Consider the following 20,891-nt stretch of genomic DNA (forward strand, 5'->3'; position numbering starts at 1 on the left):
GCTCCTGCCCGTCACAGCTCCAGGTTTGGGCTCAGCTGCCTCGTAGGTGGACCTTTTGGAAGTTGGTCTCAGATTCTAAAGGGCTCGCCTTTTCTGGATCTCTATTGTCAGGCTTGTATTTAGGGTCCAGGCACAGTCCATAGTCCCAGGTGTCTGAAGGGAGATCGGTAGGAGGTGAGACCAGTGCTTGCTGCATCCCACATGAACTTGAGCCCTTGGAGGAGCCATGTGTTGAAGGTGAGGGCATGGCAGCATTGTCAGACTCGGTGCACTACCCAAGGCAGCCACCCGGGGGCACTGCAGCCACGCCAGCCCGGCCCATAACCTTGGCCCCAGGGCAGAGCTCTGGGCAACAACAGGAGAACCCTGCTGCGCAGGCGCTGTTTTTCTCCCCCTTCTGCAGATGAGACCAGCCCAGAGTGCTTTGGCTTACGGCCACCCAGCAAGTGCTGGAGCTGAGATTTTAAGCCATCTGGCCTCAGAGACCAAGCCGACTACCCCATGAGCAGCTAAGACAGAAGCGGATGGCTGGCAGCCCACTTGAGTTTCCTAGGAGCACAGTGTTGCGCTTACACGTGGGCTCGGGGAGTCGAAGCCCCCGCTTGAATCCCAGCCCTGCAGCGCTCCATGGCCGGTGACTCTGTGCCGTGTCTGCCTCCAAGTGTCTACCTCTGCAGGCGCCCCACAGAGCTGATCCGACCAGTGGACAGCGCGTGAGGACAGCACAGGGAGCCCTCTGTGGCTGGTCACTGGCCCCTGCTCCTGCCAGCGCTGGCATCCCGGACACTGCCAGGGGCATGTGACCCGTTACTCCCAACACCTATGTCATTAAGATTTGGTCGGCCCCCGCCTTCTTCACTCATTAAAGCTCTGATGGTACCAAGTGGCCGGAACCTGGTCCAGGCAGGAGGCGGGGCCGCACAGATGAACACGCTGGAGCTGGAGTTCAATGGGGGTGCCACCACGGGCGGGGCCTGCAGCCGTTTCGAAAGTCGGAAGCTGGGGGAGAGGCGACATGGGCTCATTTTGAAGAAGTAAAAATTCACCAGGTGGACAGAGCAGAGGAACAGAGGAGGGGTGGCTGGTGTAAGGAGAGGCCTTGCTGAAGTAAGGAGGCTTGAGAGCACATTCAAGGCCAAAGCCAGGAGGAGAACAGAGATAGTGGGCCAGGTGGGGGCGAGAATGTTGGAGAAATGTCCAACAGGTTTTATAATAAGGCTGTGAGGTCGCTGGTCTCAGCCAGCAGCGTGAAGTCTAAAATCCCACCTGAAGATGTTCAAAATGTGAAACAGGTCTTCAACATCGTAAGAGTTTTTTTTTTTAATTGTGAAATACTTATTTAAAAGTGTCTATAATACGCCTTTTCATTTAAAGAATAGTAAGCACCCTTGTATGCAGCACCCAGCTGAAGAAAGACAGTGTCGGGGCCTCCGTGCTCCCAGGAGTGAGCCCCGCCCCCTGCAGAGGACACCGCTGTCCGGAATCGGGGTTGATCGTTCTTTCGCTTTATAATTTCACTGCTATATTGGGAGTGGGGGGGTGTTTATTTTTCAAGTTTATGGAAATGAAACCATTAAACCTGCTCTCTGACTTCGTTTGCTCAACATCGTTCTGAAATCTACCTGTATTGACACACACAACTGCAGTTCACTCACGACTGTGCAAGCGAAAGCAAGTGCCCGAGCTATTCCCTCCAGGTGGCGGGACCAGCACGCACTGGAGACGGCAGTCACCCAGAGGTGCGGTCCTGCCCTCCGTCGGGGCAGTGCGTGCTGGGAGAGCTTAGCGTGCCTCGGCTTACTGGGCCGTGGTGCTCTCAAGCCGTGTGGGCAGAAAGCACAGCACGTTCTCTGTTGTCATCGGGGAAGGGGCACAGCAACAGTGGGACGTGGCAGCACAGTGGTCCCAGCCCCTGTCTGCCAGCACCGTGCTGTGTTTGGGGATCTTCCTCCAACATGATCGAGGGTCTTGGGTCCAGACTGCAGTGGCAGCTGCTTATGTGACTGGCCAGCAGCCGGAGTCACTGAGTTGCACCCATGACTGGGCAGGTGCCAGCCCCAACTCGGACATTGTTAGGGGCTGGGGGTCCAAGCTCTCTAAGTGTCCCGAGCCCTGGACACTTGGCAGTGGCTGGAGGCCATGGAGCCTTGTAAGAGGCCAACTCCTTTCCTGGGAGGCCGGCCTGCAAAGGATAAACCTCGGACGGGTTAGCCTCTCGTTCATGGTGGAATTCTGTCATGGGAGTGTTCCACAATGCTTTTATGTATATGTCCTATTGATAATGGACAAGAAAGTGTTTCGGTATTTTTTTGCTATTATAAACTATTTCCGTGAATATGCTGGTGCACGAGTTTTTCCTAGGAGAGGACTTATTATGTAGATAGGATAGACGATGACAAATATTTTCACATGGTGGGATCGGTTTACACTGACCCAACAGTGGTTGAGTGCCCCCGTCTTTATACCCTCGCCAATCCTTAGTGTTTTAACTTCCACCGGTCTGGTGGGTGTGTAATAATAGTACCTTGAAGTTTGCTCTTCACAGCCACGACTACTAACGAGGCGAGCATCTCATCCACTCGCAGGCCATGTGAGTTTATCTTTTACAACGTGTTTCCTTGTGTCCTTTTCTATTTTGATTGTCTTATTGTTTCTTACTGATCTGTAGTAGGTTTTACATGTATATACTTTTTTCTTTTGATAACAATCCTTTGTCAAAGTGTTGCAAGTATCTTCCCAGCATGTGCCTTGTCTTTTTACTATAGTGTCTTGTGATTCTGGTTTGGGGAGTGTTTGCATTATTTGTGATTTCATGAGAATTCTTGGAGACTTTGAAATCACATCTTTTCAGACAGAATTTGCAATGGCTTCTATCTGAAGCCAAGGGATCACTTTAATTATCACCCTGGGATCACTTTAAATTAAAGTCAGCCCTTCAGTTTTTTCCAAACTGAACCTTTGAGAGTCCTAAGAATTTGGACTGCACTCACCAGTGAAGAGGGACTTACACTTTTAATTCTCAGGGAAGTTTTTTTTTTAATGTATCCAGCACCAAGATCAAGATAGACAGGCTCCCTGGCCACCACTTCTGTGCAGTGGGTGTATCCCCCCTTCAGTCCTGAACTGAGTCCCACGCCCTCCGGGGCCCCAGCTTTGAACAGCCCTGCACCTAGACTCCCCATCGTTGGCCCGCTCTGCACTTGCTCTGCACTTGACCTGCCGTCCCCTGTACTCATCGAAGCGGAGCGTCAAGGTCCGCAGGGTTCTGTGGAAGGCCCGGAATAGAAGCTGGTTTCACTCCCTCGAGTTTTTGCTGTTACTTTATTTTCGTCCTACATGAACATCTTTTTTTTTTCTTTCTTTTCCACGGTAGCTCAGCGAAGATTTCTGCATGTTTTTAAAATGTATCTATATAATCTGCCATGGGATTCACACCAGAAGGTCAATCCGGGTCTCCTGTCTTCCTACCACGGGGGCAGAAGTGGCGCCTTTACGGGAAACACGCTCACCAAACGTCGGGCGTGCAGCCACAGTTTAAGGAGCTCAATTTCACTTACACTGAAGTGGCCTCCCTGTTTAAGGCAAAGCACCATGGCATCAGTTTGATCTCAGTGACAGTGTGGGTAGGAAGGAGCCTGGGGTTTGGTGGAGAGGTGGGGAGTCCTGTGGGTCTTACCTAGCCGTGGCCACTGCCCCTGCCCCCTCTCCAACAGGCAGGAAGAGAAAGCCTGGCAGGCCCCCGAGCAGCTCTGCTTCCTGCCACAGGTCAGCGAACGTGGGTTGTTATCACCCCATCATGTCTGACTCACATGTTCTCAGGGCTCCTCAGGTGCCTGTTTGTGTCAGCAGGTGGTTTTAGGGGAGGGAGGAAGTTTTAAGTTGGACAAAATTTGAGCTAGGTTTTGATATTCAGCAAAGTCAGAGCTTATCCTGCTCCCTGTAGGGAAATCGGAGGGCAGCAGGGGCTGCAGGGCCCCTCGCTGTTCATGTATTTTGCACGCAGACGCTTTGACATGGAAACGTAGAGGAAAAGTTAGTGCAGTTTGTCAGTTACCGAAGTTACCTTTCGGAACTCTTGCACCTGTGTAACCTCGACAGGCGGGAAACACGAGCACTGTCACGGGTGTCGTGACGAGAAGTAAATGGATACTTTAAAGGTTACATAGAGTAAGGGAAGGTCTTTGCCACATTCAGAGATAAAACTAATGAGGGAGAGGTAAATATTCACTGTTACTCAAACAGCAGGATGGAGGCAGCCACACAGAGCGCCCAGCTCCATGGGGAATGTGTAAGATGAGGGTGCTGAGCCCGTGACTGGCGAAAGCTCTTGACAGACAAGGAGAGACAACTTACAAGACACAAGCGGCTGTAAAGATGCTTGGCTCCTAATTGAAGGTCTATTTTAGATTTTATTTTTAGAGGGGAAGGAAAGGAGAAATATCCATCTATTGCCTCTCACGTGCACCCCCCACTGGGGACCGAACCAACAATGTAGGCACGTGCCCTTACTGGGAATCCAACCAGTGACTCTTCGCTTTGTGGGATGATGTCCAACCAGCTGAGCCACGCCGGGCGGGGCAAAGAGGCCCATTATAAATCAGCAATGCTGTTTGCCCTGTGGTAGTCAGACAGGCAAAGATTTAGGATGACACAGTCCGCGGTGGCCAGGCCGTGGGGGACACAGGCCCACACTGTCCTGGAGCCAGATAATCCGGGAGGGGGGGATGCAGTTTTTGGCCCAGCAGTTCTAAGACTTTATTCCAAGAAGATGGTATATGAAGAATTACACGTTGACATAATTGTGTTCAATACTTGTCATTCTTAACAGACTTGGTGTCCATTAAATATATAATTTAACCACATTACGGAGGAAAATGTATTAAAAATAGGAAATGAATTTTCTTTTTTTAGGGTAGGTAAACATGCCTTGCCTCCTCATGCAACTAGATTTACGACTAGACCTCAAAACAACAACTAGAACTTTCAGAAAATGAATCTGTGTGGCAGTCTGACCACTGGGGACTTAAAGAAGCCACATTCAGACAGGCAGGAGGGGCAGAGTCACAGAGAGGAGCAGAGAAGGGCAGTGATGTCCCGTGGTACAGAGGCCTTGGCAGTGGGCGGTCAGGTGGCCCCACACTCAAACGAGGTGGATAAAAGTTGGGAGGGATACCTTTGGTGTGAGAGATCCCAGCCCCAGACCAGACCACCCAGCCCACTGGGAAGACAGATCCCCATAACTTCTGGCTGTAAAAACCAGTGGGGATTGGGGCAGTGGAAGAAACTGCCCGATTTTCAGGAGAGTCCATTTAAAGGGCCCACCCAGTCTGCGATTCACCACCAGGGAAACAGCCAGAAGGGCGCCGGTCACACACAGGAAGTGGGTGAAGTGACTGGAAACAGGGCCGGTGGTAGGCAAACCTCCAGAAGCCAGGCACCAGCACTGTCCCCTCTCAGAACCCCCCCCCCCAGCCACAAAGCAGTGAAGCAGGCTGCCCCGCCCTGGCGATCACCTAAGGCTCCGCCCCACACAACTTACAGCTGCCTTTTCTAAGGGGGTCACAGCAGCTCTACCTCATACACAGAAACAAACACAGGGAGGCTGTCGAATTGAGGAGACAAACATGGCCCAAAAGAAAAAACAGAACCCCAGAAAAAGAACTAAACGAAACAGAGGTAGCCAACCTAGCAGATGCAGAGTTCAAAACACTAGTGATCAGGATGCTCAAGGAAATTGAATATGGTAAAAACCTAAGGGAAGAAATGAAGGCTACACTGAGTGAAACAAAAATCTCCAGGGAACCAGCAGTGGAGGGGCTGAAGCTGAGGATCAAATCAACCATTTGGAACACAAGGAAGGAAAAGGCATTCAGTCAGAACAGCATGAAAACAAAAGAATTAAAAAATTAGGAAAGGCCTAGGAATCTCTGGGACAACTAAACATACCATCATCAGAATCATAGGGATGCCAAAAGGGGAAGAGAAAGAGCAAGAAATTGAAAACTTACTTGAAAATGAGAGAAAACTTCCCCCATTTGGCAAAGGAAATAGACATACAAGTACAAGAAGCTCAGAAAGTCCCAAAGAAATTGGACCCAAGTAGGAACACACCAAGATACATCATAATTGAAATGCCAAAGGTTAAAGATAACGAGAATCTTAAAAACAGCCAGAGAAACAGTTGCTTACAAAGTGGGTCCCATAAGAGTATCAGCTGATTTCTCAAAAGAGACCTTACAGGCAAGAAGGGGCTGGAAAGAAGTATTCCAAGTCATGAAAGGCAAGGACTTACATCCAAGATTGCTCTATCCAGCAAAGCTATCATTTAGAATGGAAGGGCAGACAAAGTGCTTCCCAGACAAGGTAAAACTAAAGGAGTTCATCATCACTAAGCCATTATTACATGAAATGTTAAAGGGACTAATTTAAGAAAAAAAAAACTATGAATATTAAAAGGGCAACAAATTCACAACTACTAGCAACTGAATCTAAAAAAAAAGTAATCGGAACAGAAACAGAATCATAGCTATGAAGATCATTTGGAGGGTTATCAGCCGGGAAGGGAAAGGGAATGGGGGAAAGGTACAGGGATTAAGAAGCATAAACGGTAGGTGCCAAATAGACAGGGGAGGTTAAGAACAGTATGGGAAATGGAGAAGCCGAGGAACTTATATGCACGACCCCCGGGCATGAACTGAGGAGTGGAATTCTGGAAGGAAGGGGCGTACCCAGCAGAGAGGGCAAAGGGCAAAAAGTGGGACAACTGTAATAGCATAGTCAACAAAATATATTTTAAAAAGGGAAAAGACACAAGATATTTGTCTGAAAAGCAGAAGTCGGTTGTGTGATTCTAACTGGTATTTATAGAACCACTCTTTGTGTAAACACAGCGCGGAGACCATTTATAGAAGCACCTTGTGTGTTGTACATGGAAGGGCGTGGTAAGGAGGCGGCGACGGTGCTGGTGGCACCAGAATCCTGACATGTAAGAGCAAGACGGCCCGGTTCCTCCAAGCCACGAGCAGGCCGAGAACTCTCACTCACTTCACACTAATCCTGAAGAGAGTACCCTACAGTCCCTGCCAGGCCAGCGGCTGGACAGAGCTGTCATCCATCCCGAGCCGCAGTTGGGGACAATAGCTCCAGATAAAATGTTGCTCAACTGGCTTCCATAGCAAGGGCCCCGGGTCTCCCTGCCCTGTTCTGCTGCCTCCAGCTGCAAAAGCCTGCAGGCAGCAGTTTCCTGAGCCCTTCCTCATCTTGGGCTGTAGACTTGTCAAGAAAGGAAGGAAGGAAAAAGATGGGAAGCATCGAGTTTGGGGTAGGAAGAGGAGGACATTCTAGCAGTTAATAGCAGCCAGTAAATGTTGGTTAGTGGTTCTGTAGTGCCCTAGGGATCCTTGCCTACTAACCCCTTTTCTCTCACACCCTTCTGGGGAAAGGTATCATTGCCATTTGCAGATAAGGAAACAGGCCCAGGGAGATTCAGTGAGTCGATGTCACACAGCTGCTAGGGGACAGGGCCAGGTCTGTAACTGGAGCACCCTGGTTCCGGAGCCCCTGCATTTGGTCAGTACCCTGAAGACAGAGGAGAGGGAAGAGGCCAGAGCCCGGGAGCCTTGCACTGGAGCCAGGCCACTGGCCTGGCTTGAGCACTGCAGGGTCCTTTGTGTGGGTGCTCTCAGCTCACGCCCCACCAAAGGCCCGGGAGGGTGTCTGACTTCCCCACCAAGTATTCTCTGCCCGCCAGAGGCTGAGCCCTTCACCCTCCCCACCCCCACCCTCCAGCCTAGGTCCCCACATCAGTCCAGAAAGGTCTTTGCTGTTAAGTCAGAGAAGAAGGCCATGCTATACACGGGCAAGCAAAGGTCGGCAGCCCAGCCAGCGAAGCCCTGACCGGTCCAGGGGCTGTGCTATTTACGCTGGGCTGACCATTCCTGTGTGGCTAGTCCTGGGGGGCTGAGGGAGGGGGACAGAGGCTGCTGCTCAGAAACATTGCCCCTCAACCCTTGGTGGGATGTGGGGGGCTCCGTGCAGGACTCGGAGGGGCTCCTTCAACCCAGGTTCAGTTCTTTTGGCTCCAGGAACCCTAGGTCCCCCTTATCTGCAATGGCAGCCAAGCAGTGTGCTTTGAGGGTGCCCAGTGAGAACTTCTGTGTCTGTGTGGAGGTGGCAGGTCCTCCCAGGCCACGAGCCCTGCCAGGTGCCGATTCCCAGCTCCTGTGACTCATGACTCGGCTACAGTTTTACCTTCCTCCACCTTGACCTGTCCTGTCCCTCTGCCTGGAGTGCCAACTCTCCTCACTGACACGCAAAGTCCTCCAAAGTCAGGCCTGGGAGACACGGGGCTCTCCCCAGTATTGGTGAATGGGGCAACTGTGAAGGGACAGAGCCGACCCCACAGCTGACCCCAGAGAACACGGTCTGAGACCAGAAAGGTTTCTGCTCTAGTCTTTACAAAGCGTTCCACACCAGATTTCAGTAGACTTGAAACGATGGTTTATTGAGCCCGTTCACCCTCTGTCATCTCCCGGAGCCTCTGGGCCTGGGCCTGACGCAGGCCCACGGACACACCAATCCCTAGGACCAGGGCAGCAGCCGCCAGCAAAATGACCACCCAGAGGAGAAGCCTCGGGTCGGAGTTCTGGGTGGAGCCTGCCAGGAGGAGGATTTGAAGGAGGTCAGGGCTGGGTGGGCAAACCTTCCTCCACGCCAGACCTCTGTAACCTCAGGGTGGTGCTGACGCTGATGGCCCTGGGAATGACGTTACACCATCTCCTGCCCTTACTATTGCCTGAGCTTCTGTTTTGTCAACACACCCTGGGTGGCCCAGGCAGGAGGCGCCCACCCACAGGCCCTGGTACCTGAGGGCCCCGGCGTAGTCTCCTTCCTGTAAGAATCCACAAAGCCCACTGGTCCTGGAGAGCTCACGATGTCCTGCGGCTCGGCCATGTCCCCCTGGGGGCTTGAGGACCGCCGCTGTCCTGCCCAGGGGAGGAGCCACATCTTGGGATGGTGTCCAGGCCCCTGATGGCCCAGAGGCCGGGACCAGATACACGAAAGAATACAGAACACCTCCCTGCCCCCCGCCCCAGACTCACTGGTGGTCTTGGAGCCACAGGTGGTGGAACAGGTCTCCAGCCCCGTGGGGGAGCAGGCAGAGGCACTGCAGAAGAAGTAAACCTGGGGGAGAGGGAGGTTGGGACCTGGGGCTGGTGCAGCGCCAGGGAGGAAGCACCAAGGCAGGGATGGAGGACCGGGGACCCAGGCAGGCAGGGCAGCACCCGGGCACATGGACCGGAGCTGGGACGCAGCCCCTGCCCCGTGAGCTGCAGAGGCACCCGGCTGCATCCCAGTTTGGAATACAAGCTGTTCTCCTTCCGGAGGGCCTGGGTCCTCATGGGCGGAACCACTGCCCTCGGCGGTGGAGCCCCAGCCCTCGTCCTGCCAACTCCGCCCCCCCTGCAGAGCCTTGCAGGAGGGCCAGCTTGCTCCCTGTGCTAGTGACTGACAGAGGGAATTGCGAGAAGGTGGGGCTCGACCAGGCCCGGCCCCCAGTGACTCCTCGCAGAAGACAAAGGGATGGACAGGTGAGCCCTGATTCCAGAAACACAAAGCTGAGGGGCAGCTCTCGGAGGAGAAGAGGGAGGAGCTGATGAGCTCTGGCCCCAGCTGGTGGGGGGGCCCCCTCATCTAGCAGGTCGGGGGCAGGCTCAGGAAGAGGCTCACAGGTGAGATGAGGGCTAAACTGTCCCCGGGTGCCAACCTGTGGAGTCTGTGTACACCCAGTACAACAAGGATGCAGTTGTTTACAATGCAGAGACCTGTGTGTGCTAACGTGAAAGACACATGCTGTTCAGCAGAATAGAAGTTACGACACTGCGTGGCCTCGGTGCCATTCGTATGTGTGTAGAAAACCTAAACCTACCCGTTTATCCCTGTTACCTTCTGGAGAGGTTACTAGGTTATAAAAACTCAAAGCAGAATTATGGCGAATGCATTGTTTCTAGAGTCAGAGTGAGGCCGTTCTCCACACTGTGACCAGTGCGCAGGGTCCGTGGCATTTTCCAGCCTCTCACTTGACTTGCTTCCTGGGCTTCCCCGAGGCCAGGGCCCTGGGCTCACTGCCCTCCACCATGCTTACCCAAACCAAGCCCACCTGAGAGCCTCTGTCTGCTTCAGCCTGACGGGTGCTGAGGAGCCTGGTGACAGCAGGCGTGAGGGACACGGGGCAGAACGCGGCGCTCCTTACCGGTCCCCTGAGGGCCCTCTTGGAGCCAGAGTCCAGGAACACAAAGGCGGCCACGGTGAAGCGCTGGTAGTGAGTTGGGAAAGGCAGCCGGACCCTGTCCAAGGCTATCACCTGGGTCCTGTAGCTGTCACTTTCAAAAGGACACCTGGGAAGGAGAGAGGTCGAGGAAGTCGCCCACTGAGGGAGAGGGACCCCTGGGGCAGCTGGAGCACCTGCCACCACTCACCCGTCTGACAGGAGGGGCCACTGGGGCTGCTGGAAGGGGTTGGCGCTGGGGGTGGCCCAGCACCGGTGCAGCATCAGCACCAGACGGGGGTCCGTCCTCTGCAGGAGCCGGACCTCCACGGGGACAGGCTCCTGGAGCAGCTTCACGATGGGGTAGTCCCCTTCCTCGTAGTAGGAGTGGAAATTCACGTCTACGGGAAGAGGGGTCGTGAGCCTGGGGCCATGTCTGCCACGTGGGGGCACAGAGAGGAGGCGAGGAGAACCGGTACCCTTGGCGATCCGAAGCTGGAGCCGCAGGGGCCCAGGCTGGGTCACAGAGGTTGGCGGAAGGAGTGGGAAGACAGACGCCTGGATGGGCAGGAAGTCACTAGCATTGAAGATACAGCGAACATGGATCCTGAAGTTCAAGTGCGAGAGAATGGGGGGAGAAGAGAGAATGGGGGGAGAAGAGAGAATGGGGGGAGAAGACAGAATCAGCGCCTCCTGCTTGCACAGTAGATCAGGTACCCAGATGTGGGTAACACAAACAGGCCCCAGCTCGGCGGACGGATATCACCCCGGGTGATGTGCAGCCCTGCCCCTCTCCTCTGCCCGCCTCGGCTTCCCGGTACAGCACCAGCCTGCCCTGGCAGGCCCTCCGCTGGGGCACAGCGGGATGGGGGCGTGGGGGCAGCGGCGGGGGCGCATGGGGCTGGCAGATGCTCCCCTTGTTCTGACATGTGAGGCTCCCTCGGAACCTGCCAGTCAAGCCTAACGGGCAGGCCTGGGTTCGAATGTTTTTCGTGTTTACTGGCCATGGGACCACAAGCAAACAGTTTAACCTAAGCCTTAGTTTCCTGATTTGTAAAATGGCAATAACCCCCTCTCCCTCTCCGGGCTGCAACAAGATCACTAGGGTCACAAGATTATACCCCAGTGTCATCACTGTCCCTGTAGTTGTAGCTGGTTTCTCCCCGGGTCCATGTCCCTCCCCAGCCTAAAGTGCCCCTGTGCATTCTTTGCACAGATACCCTGAGGTGTCCACAAGAGTGGTTGACCCCGCCTGACCCCACCCACCTCACCCCAGGCTCCTGAGTGCTCTGCTTTCCCCACTACTTGAGACAGGGCCCCGGTTCCAGCCTGGCCTGGGGCCCGTGGAGGAGACATCCTGCAGACGGAGACGGGACTGGGGCTGAGCAGCTGCTTACAGGCCCCAGGGTTGGGGCCCTGAGCTGCAGGCCCGTCCTCCTGCCGCCTCCCTCGTGCTCCCGCTGGGCTGCAGCTGCTCCCTTTGGCTGCCTCCCTCTGGAAGCCCTGGCCCGGGGGGAACGCCGGCTAGCTCCCCTCGCACTTAAATCCAGGAGTCTAGCGCATGGCAGCTTTGTCCCCTCACTCCCAACTGCCTTCTCCCTTAGGTACCTTTTGTTTTTAAAGCAAAGGTACCTGACTGATGCTGGCCCCTCGCCCCAGCCCCCACGGCAGGTAGGGTGGCATCTGCTCCATGCCTCCAACCCATGGTCGATGTGTCACCTCCAGCAGGGCGGACAAGGTGACAGTGGCACCTGGCCCCTGGGTACAGAGGCAGGTGTGACGAACACGGACGCCCTCATGGGCGCCCCGATGGGCATCCTGAGCACCCGCGTGGTCATGCTACCTGAGTGGGCAGGCCCTGGTGGCCCCTGTCACCGAGGGTCTTCCTCTGCTCCTCTGTGACTTTGACTTCTGAGATCAGGAGGCAGAGGCAGCCCTGGCCATGGCCTCACCTTCTTCCTGGGGCCCTGGGGGTGGGGGACACTTGCCGCCTCTTTTGTGGTTGCTTCGTTTCTGAGCTTAGTTCTCAGAGGGATGAAGGGGGGGCTTTGGAGGACTTTGGCCCTTCAGGCACCGCCGTGGCTCCTGCCTGGCCAGGTGTGGGCAGAGCCCGTTTCATGTCACAGTCGAGGCTGGGACGAGGTCCCACGAATGACTGATAGAATCTGAACGTGAACCCCAGTGGCTCTCTAGCCTGTTCTAAGCTCACCCATCTGCCCTCACTCCCCAGCTCACCGCCCAGCCTTCCTGAGGACAGCTGCCCCTTACCGGAAAGTGCCATCCCGGGTGATGGAGCCCTGGGGTCCCCTTTGGACATCGATGAGAGACGCCAGCTGGTTCTCATAGATGAGCTGATTGCCGACCACCTGTGGGAGGGGACGGCTGGGTGAGGCTCTCCCGGGGGCAGCAGTCCTGGGGGCCGGCCATGGCCCCCGCGCCTACCTGGACTGTGGTGCCGCAGCGGGTGAGAGGGAAGTGGAAGACCACAAAGGACTCGGTCTCCTGGGTCGGGGGGCAGCCGGCAGGGGCGTAGGCCAGGTACATATTGGCCAGCGTGACCCTGTGGGCCAAGGCTGTTTTTTGGGACACCACCAGGATGAAGTAGCCGTTTCTGAGGCACTGGACGGTCTCTGGGAAAAGGCAGACCAAAGAGGCTGATCAGAGCTTGGGGGGTCAGTGTCCATCCAGCAGACATGGGAGGGGGACTGGTGACAGTCAGTGGGGGGGGGGGTCAGCCTAGAAGCCAGGACACGTGGGTTCTGTCCCGCTCCCTGCTCAGGCTGTGTCGGCTTGAGAAGACCCTTCACAGACCCAGGTTTTCTCGTTCTGGGACCAACAGTTGAACCATCATCTAAAAGTAAGATCACCGTCAGATTTCTCGTCTGAGCTGGGATGTTGTAATCCAAAGGCAGGGGACACGTGTAAAAGCGGAACTAGTAACAGTTCCCTGGACACCCACCCAGAGCCCTTCTGCCGTCTACTCTGGGGTCAGGCTTTTCTAGGAAGAGGGCGGGGGGGGGGGGGCTCCTAGCCCTTCGGGATTCAGAGGATGAGACCCAGCTTGGAAGCAAAAGTTGCACCTGTGTTGCCGTAGTAACAGGGAACCTCTCTGGTGTTGTCATAGCAGCAGCCAGCCTGCTGACAGGCTTCCTTCGAACTTCTTTCCACTATGCAGGGAATGTGTCCAGTGTCCCCCTGACACTGCTCTGGGGTCAGGTTGGTCCCTAGGGTTGGTGACAGAGTGGTGAGGACATGAGAAACAGCCAAGACTTCCAGGGGAAATGCAGGGAGGTGGCTTCTTGAACCAGCAGAGGGCTCTCGGGCCACGGGATACTCCAGAAGGCCCGGGACACAGGGGCATGTGTACAGAGGGGTCCTACGTACCTACGTAATCTGGCTTGACAACCTCCCATCGCTCCGAGACGCCTCCATGCGGGCGGGCCCAGGTCGGGTGTGAGGGTCCCGGCCCAAGGGACGGTGAGGCAGGGGCCGGAGGCACGAAGCGGCGCTCTGCGCTGGGGCCCAGGGAACCGGCGTGCGGGGTGGAAAGTGAGAATGTGGTGGGCGGCACCAGCTGGCCGCCCGGAGTCATCCAGGTGTGTTCAGGTTTGGGACAGACCAGAGTGACATTCTGTGCTGTGTCCACATGACCGTCGGGCAGCACAGCTTCTACGAGCACTCTCAGGTGGGAGCGGCCGTCCTGCAGGTGAGAAGGCAAACGGGAGAGCAGCTAGGTGAGGCCACTCAGCATCCGGGCCATGGAGGGCCCAGCGGGGTGTCGGACAGGGGGCTGGATTTGGGGGCGGGTACCCAGGACTTAGTCCCCCCCATCCACCAGCTCATGAAGTGATCTTGGGTGCCGATGTGTCCCTGGTACGTGAGGGGCCTCCCCAGCCCCACCCTGGGTTAGGCCGAGCTGGCTCCCAGCTGTCGTCTCTTCCCCGCAGCAGCCAGCGGTCCCTACCTGCTGCAGCACATGGCAGCCTTTGTAATCAGCAGAGAAGACTGCAGGCCCCCGGGGCTTGGCCGTAACCCAGTGGTAGCAGATGGAGCAGTTGTTCACCTCGAATTCATTCCCAAATTCATCTGGGGTCAGGGAGGGAAGAGAGGGGTGGAGGGACGGGGTCAGAGAGGCTGAAGTGTGAAGCCAGAGGCCGTTGGAGTCTGCTGAGGAGACTCCCGAGTCAGGAGCAGGAGACCAAGGCTCCAGCCTTAGCTTCGCCCTCAGCTCGCTCTGTGGTCCCAGGCCAGCCCCTTCCCCTCTCTGGTCTCAGCTGCCACCTCTGTGAGGGATTGGGTGGCCCCAGCTGGTCTCAGGCTCTTTCTAGCCCGGCTTCCCTGATGACAGCACTCAGCAGCAGCAGGAATGAACCGATGGTGGAGAAATAAGTAGGTCTCGGGCACTGGGCTGAGTATTTGGTATCAGTTCGTTCAAACTTAGCCATCGCAGCCTGGGGATGAGGCAGCCGAGGACGGTGAGAGTGAGTTTTTCCAGGTACACGCAATGAGCAGCAAAATGAGTATGTGAACCTGGGGTTTTACAGAAAGAGCTGAGAGTCTGTTTGCCACGTCGACTGGCTGTTGCTGCCACTTCCCTTGGGGGGTGCCTGCCAGGTGTTCTCCCACCTGGTCAGCCCAGAACAGCCAGGGCACCCTCTGGGTGTGTTCGCATCCCCTGCTCACCTGTTCGGCCCCACATGGCAAGTTTGGGGCCATCTTTCCCATCTTACGAACGAGGGATGGGGGCTCAGAGAGGCCAGGTGGGTTGTTCAAGATCACACAGCTTAGAAGCTGCAGATGCAAATCCTGATTCGAAACTTTTCTCCCTTTTCTCTGGGGCAGGCCATGCCCTGCCGCCGAGAAGCGGTTTGCGAACCAGCCGCCCGGGCATCAGCTGGGTGTGGTCACAAATGCAGAACCTGGGCCTACAGCTCAGCGCAATGGCCAGGTGGGTCCATGTGCACACTGCCTGGGCACAGCAGGGAAACTGAGGCTGGGAACCAGCCTTCCTCCCGCCGCCTCCCAGTGTGGTGGGGGTGGGCACCCTCAGGCTGCGGAGAGGCTCCTACTCCTCCTGTCCCTGCGGCCGGGAAAGGAGCTGGCTCCCCACCGCAGCCCAGGTTGCTGGGGCCCGGGATTCAGCTGGCACTCACCCACCACCTTGAAGTGGATGGTCTGGCCTTGCCGCGGGAACACCAGCAGCTGCATGCCTCTGAGTCCACAGTCGTAGTTGTGCCGCAGGCCCGGGATGCCAGGCTCGGGCTGTGGCCGCTGACTCAGCCCCAGAGTGGCCAGCAGCAGCAGCGGGGCCACGCAGGGACCCCAAGCCCTGGCCAAGCCTCTTGCCCTCAGAAACATCGTGAACCCCTGATACCCCTCCCAGTCATGCCCACTGAGGGCCGGGACTTATATAGGGAAGGTGGCAGGTGTGAACTTCTAAGGGCAAAGGGGGTCCACCTGGAGGGGCGCTTGCCTGGTTACCAGGGGCTCTGGTGAAACTCCTGCCCGGAAGGTAGGGGAAGGTGCCCTCCCAGCCCGAGGCCCTCAGGGGTTGCTCCGAAAGCTGCCTCTCACCCTGGTTTTCGGCCCGCAGCTGGGACTGATGCTGGTTCAGCTGAGGGGCCGGGGGCCGGGCCCATGGCTGGGTTGCGTGGCTGCAGACCTCGGGCCCAGTGCCTACACCCGGCCCAGAGAGCGGCCTGCGGTGGGCAGCAGGTTCCTCGTTCCTCGCGGCCGGCAGAACAGACCCCAGAGACAGGGCCCGGCCCCGAAAGCTTGCAGCCGGAGGCAGTGTGTGTGGCGGGGACAGGAGGCAGGGTGACAGGTGAGTGAGTAGCACCCGGTAGAGCTCTCCTGAGAGTTAGGGCGGCTGATGTGACCAAGGTCATTACTAATAAAAACCAACAGGACCGGACAACTAGATGTAACCTGGCCTTCCAGACGGGATCCTGGGACAGAAAAGGGACATCAGGTAAAAGCTAAGGAAGTGGACTTCCGTTAATACCGACACATCGACGTCGCGTCAGATGGTCACCACAGGGGACACTGGCTGCAGGTACGGGCGGACTCTCTGTGCTGTCCCCTTGGGTGTTCTGTGAATCTACAACAGTTCTAGGAAGTACAGTCCACTCAGAACAACAAGACGACTGGCTGGCTTTCGCACGCCCGGCACAGTCACAGGGCTTGCTCGTGTCCTTACTGGCATTGCCTTCCTCCCCCCCCCCCCCCCGGTTCCCTGGGCCCCGGGCCTGGCAGAGTCCCGCAGCAAGTGCTAGCACGTGGGGCTGGGAAGCTCTGAGGTGGTGGCAGGGCTTGGAGTGCAGGTCCGGCCGGAGTCCCAGTCGCCTTGGAGCCGGGAGGAAGACCCTTCATTTCCCCGAGCTCTGGGACCCCCGTTTGCACACGGAGGCTGATAATGCTTTTACCTCGCAGAAACCTCTCTCGTCTCCTGCACACACAAACTGATTACTAAAGTTCTACGGCACACCAACAAATACCTTTTTTTTTTGCCAATCTGACAAAAACAAAAAGGCATAATTTTGTTTAAAAAATTTTTTTTAAATTTATTTATCTTTAGAAGGGAAGGGAAGGAGAGAATGAGAGAAATATCAGTGTATGGTTGCTTCTGGTGCATCCCTTGCTGGGAACTGGCCTGCAACCCAGGCATGTGCCCTGACGGGGAATCGAAGCACGATTGTCTGGTTCGCAGGCCCACACTCAATCCACTGAGCTACGCCAGCCAGGGCAAAAAGGCATTATTTTGATTCGTTCACACCCGATAGATGGCTCTTGTTGTGTTGACTGCTGTCATCTTTTTAATCTGACAGTCTCAGGGAAAGGGGGTCAGTGTCCCTGACGAAACAGCCAAGTACCGCACGTTTGAAGGTTTGCGCAGCACCCTGGTGAGCCTCTCTGGCCACACCGGCTGAAAATCTCTGTGGTGATTGATGACTTACCGCTCAGGGGGGAAGCTCGGTGGGTTGGCTGTGGGAGCAGAGCCAGCGGAGGCCGTGGGCGGTGGGGGTGGAATGTTTCTGCACCAACAGGGTGATGAGCAGCGGGGGGGGGGGGGGGCATGGGGGGGTGCCGTGTCGAGGTGCGGGGAATTTGGGGACAGGAGGACATAGAGAGTCTGGAAACCGGGGCTTCCAGCAGGCCGGTGTTCTGGGAGAGGGAAGAGCAAGCCCGGGTCTGAGACGCGGTTGCAGGGCGGAGGGGATGGTGAGGCGAATTCTCCCTGAGGGACAGCAGAGGTTTACGAATTCTGGTTTTGAAGTGATTGCAGGCTCACTGCAGCGAACTTGTGTGCCCTTCGTCCCAAGTCCTCTGACGTTAGCTAATCACGTCTTTTTACATTCGTGCTGGCTTTTCCTTTCTCTCTCTGTGCACACACACACACACACACACACACACTCTTCCATACCATTGGAGAGCTAGTTGCAGACACAACTAAATCCTCCTTTACCCTATAAGGCCTGTAGTGTATATTTCTTAAAAACAAGTAACCACAGTAAAAAGATAAAAATCAGGAAATCAGCAATGCTATAACACAATTGTGTAATCTCCCAACCTTAACTCACTCATCAATGGCCATAGTGATGACTTTTGAAGCCAAAGAGAAAGTGTTTTGTTTTCTGCTTTTCCTTCAGCGGGACCCAGTTCAAGGTCAGGATCGGGTTTCCTTAGCCTCCTCCAATGCAGGACGCTCCCTCTGTGACTGTTCTTCAGACCCTTGGCATTTTTGAGGCACGCAGGCCTGTTGCTTTGCAGAACGGCCCTCATCTGTGTTTATCTGCTGTTTCCACCTGCTTAGATTCGGGTTGGGCATTTGGGGCAGTTTATTAGTTTGTGTGGGCTGCCCTAACACACTCCCAGAGACTGGGAGGCTTAAACAGACTCTTATTGTCTCATCGTTCTGGAAGTTGGAAGTCTACGTCTCTGTGTTTTCAGACTTCCTCTTCTCACGAGGCCACCTGTCAGACTGAAAGGGGGCCCACCCTAAGGGCCTCATTTTAACATGATCACCTCATAAATGTCCTACCTCCAAAGTCCTAGGGGTTAGGGTTGCAACATATGGGTAAGGGGAAGCGGGGGGCGGGCATGGGGGGGGCGGCACAGTGCAGCCCTGAACAGTCAGGGCCACCCCAGAAGTGGTGTGATGTTCTGCTCGGCAGAAGGCTCTTCATACGGTTGGTCCTAGCACTGCTGATGGCGATTCCACGGTCACGTGGGTAGGATTCGGTTTGCCAGGTTTCAGTGTTTCTCTTCGTAAATAGAAAGTATCTGTTGGGGAGAGACTTTGAGGCTATGCAATTAGCCCGCTTCTCAGTGGCTCTACCACTCCTTCTGTATTTATTTGCTTCCTCCTCTAACCCAGAGCTTTCCCTGGGGCAGGGAGGGGGTGCAGGGGGCGGGGGTGAGTGGTAGCCGGAGGGGCTGAGAGGTCTGGGATTCCACCCTGTGTTCACTGCTCAGGAGCGATGGGACCTTTCCCCATCTATGTAAAATAGGGGCGGGGACAACCCTGCAGGGGATGGAATTAGGCAAATACACAGCAAGGTGTCTCCTAACTGGCCATAAACCTTACCCATGAGCACAGTGTCTCTTCCAAGGCCCTTGGACAGGCAGAGAAAGAGCAAAGGGGCTTTCTCATGGCCAAGGGCAGAAGGACCTTTGAGAAAAGTCCAGCCAAACCGTCCCGCAGAGAGGGATCCCTGAGCCCTTGGTTACGATCCAGAGCTTGTTAACCCGGGAACGAACCCCGCTCCTCCACTCAGGCAGCAGTGACCCCGGAGAAACCAGTTACCTGGCTGGCGGCTCGACCTCCTCACTGTGCAATGGGGCTGATGACAAGCCCGGCTGTTAGGGTGGTGTGAGGACTGAGTAAAGCCACACAAAGCGCGGAGAACGGTCTGCTGGTCGTAATCGTGAGAACACGACAATGATCAACTTATTATTTTTTTTTTAGTTATTTGCCCTGGCTGATGTGGCTCAGTGGATTGAGCAGCGGCCTGCAGGCCGCGAGGTCACCAGTTTGATTCCTGGGCAGGGCACACGCCTGGGCTGCGGGCCGAGTCCCCACTTGGGGGCACACGAGAGGCAACCACACATTGATGATTCTCTCCTTCCCTTCCTCTCTCTCTCTCTAAATATAAATAAAAAAATTTTTAATCTTTAAAATAATAAATAAATAGATAAATAATAAATAAATAATTTCCCCATTTGGTGTGTCTCAGTGGGTTGGGCTTCATTCCATAAACCAAAGCGGGTGGAGTGGTGCCCTCCCAAAGCTCCACATCTTAACTCCTGGAAACAGTGAATGTTACCTCACTTAGAGAAAGGTAACACCTTTGCAAGTGTAATTAGAGGTCTCCGGAGGGATCACCCTGGGTTAGCTGATGGGCCCTAAATCCAGTGACTAATGACAAACGTCCTTAGGTGAGATGTGGAGGGAGAGGAAGGTGTCTGTGTGAAGGGGAGGCCGGGGCTGGAGGGATGCGGCGCCCAGCAGGGAACGGGAGGGTCCTGCCCTGGAGACCTCAGAGGGAGGCGGCCCTGCTGGGGCCAAGATTCCCGACTCCCGGCCTCCAGAACTGCGAGGGAATACGTTTCTGACCCTGTGATCCTCAGAGAAGCAACCCCTCCGTCCCTTTGAGGCAGCTGGGCAGTGTGGGCGCCTGTTTGGAAGGGACCCCTGAGAGCTCCTTGGCCAGGAAGGCAGGGTGGGGCAGTGGGAGGGGCTGGGGCCCCAGCTACCCTTCCTGTCTCTGCAGCCCTGGCAGGAGGCAAGCCACTCCCCTGGCTCAGACCCTCTTTGCCTTCTGTGAAGGAAGCAGCAACATCGGCCTCATGGGCTGTGCCAAGAGGTGCCCTTATTCATGAAGCACCTGGCACACAGTAGGTGCTCATAAAAACCTGTTTTCCCTCTGGAGGAGCAATGGGCATAGGCATAGGACAAGGGCAATATAGCTTTTATTTAAAGTGTGTTCCAAGCCCTAGGACAAGATGGCAATGGCTGAACTGTGTAAGTTTGCATCTAATTGTTCCCCCAGTCTTTGCTCCCTTTTGCTGACGAGGCTTCTGGGGGTCAAGGAGCATTCCTGCAATGTCCCAGCACCTTGGAGACATTCAGTCAGCATGTTGGGAACTCAGCAACTCCATATTAGGGCCAACGGGATCCCCCTGGGGCCTCCAGGGTGCAGGTCCCTAAGGCATTTTCTAGAGAAAAAGGCAGTGAGATGTTTGTTCTTGTGGGGGAACCTCAGCTGTGCTCCCGCCGTGGGAACCGTGGGAACCGTGGGAACCGGCAGGTCAGGCCTCCTCCCTGGGTGTCGGGACCCAGAGCGGCACTGCAGACCCTGAGCAGCAGAGGTCTAGGTGGGGCTTGCTGGTTGGAAGCAGAGGATAGGAGTCTCCAGCAACCCGGGGACTGAGTCTGACCCCAGCCCAGGCTGAGTCTAGGAAGGAGAACGTCTGGGCAGAGAACCTCTGTGGAGGCTGCTGCTGCAGGCAGGACGTCATGACTGCCAGGTGGACGGGCCCTCACAGAGCTCAGAGTCCAGAGGAAAGCCAGCGGGGGCCTTTGGCAAAGGCCTAAAGTTCTCAGCTTCAGTGTGCATCATCA

At 55.7% G+C, this 20,891-nt stretch overlaps 2 protein-coding genes across 2 annotated transcripts in view; one reads left to right on the plus strand and one right to left on the minus strand.

The window, feature by feature from the left end:
* Positions 1-20,891, plus strand: part of PTGDR2 (prostaglandin D2 receptor 2) — a 28,883-nt gene that overhangs the window by 356 nt on the left and 7,636 nt on the right. The window lies entirely within an intron of this gene.
* On the minus strand, positions 32-15,625 carry ZP1 (zona pellucida glycoprotein 1). The gene is given in 15 exon segments (XM_053659045.1): positions 32-153; positions 881-999; positions 8,473-8,527; positions 8,530-8,655; positions 8,865-8,984; positions 9,102-9,183; positions 10,253-10,397; positions 10,479-10,668; positions 10,747-10,874; positions 12,536-12,633; positions 12,710-12,897; positions 13,348-13,491; positions 13,652-13,967; positions 14,232-14,353; positions 15,421-15,625. Coding segments are annotated over 15 exon segments (2,160 nt in total).

This window comes from Artibeus jamaicensis, unplaced genomic scaffold (genome assembly GCF_021234435.1).
Source record: "Artibeus jamaicensis isolate MK-2021 breed Jamaican fruit bat unplaced genomic scaffold, CSHL_Jam_final scaffold_614, whole genome shotgun sequence".
NCBI lineage: Eukaryota > Metazoa > Chordata > Mammalia > Chiroptera > Phyllostomidae > Artibeus > Artibeus jamaicensis.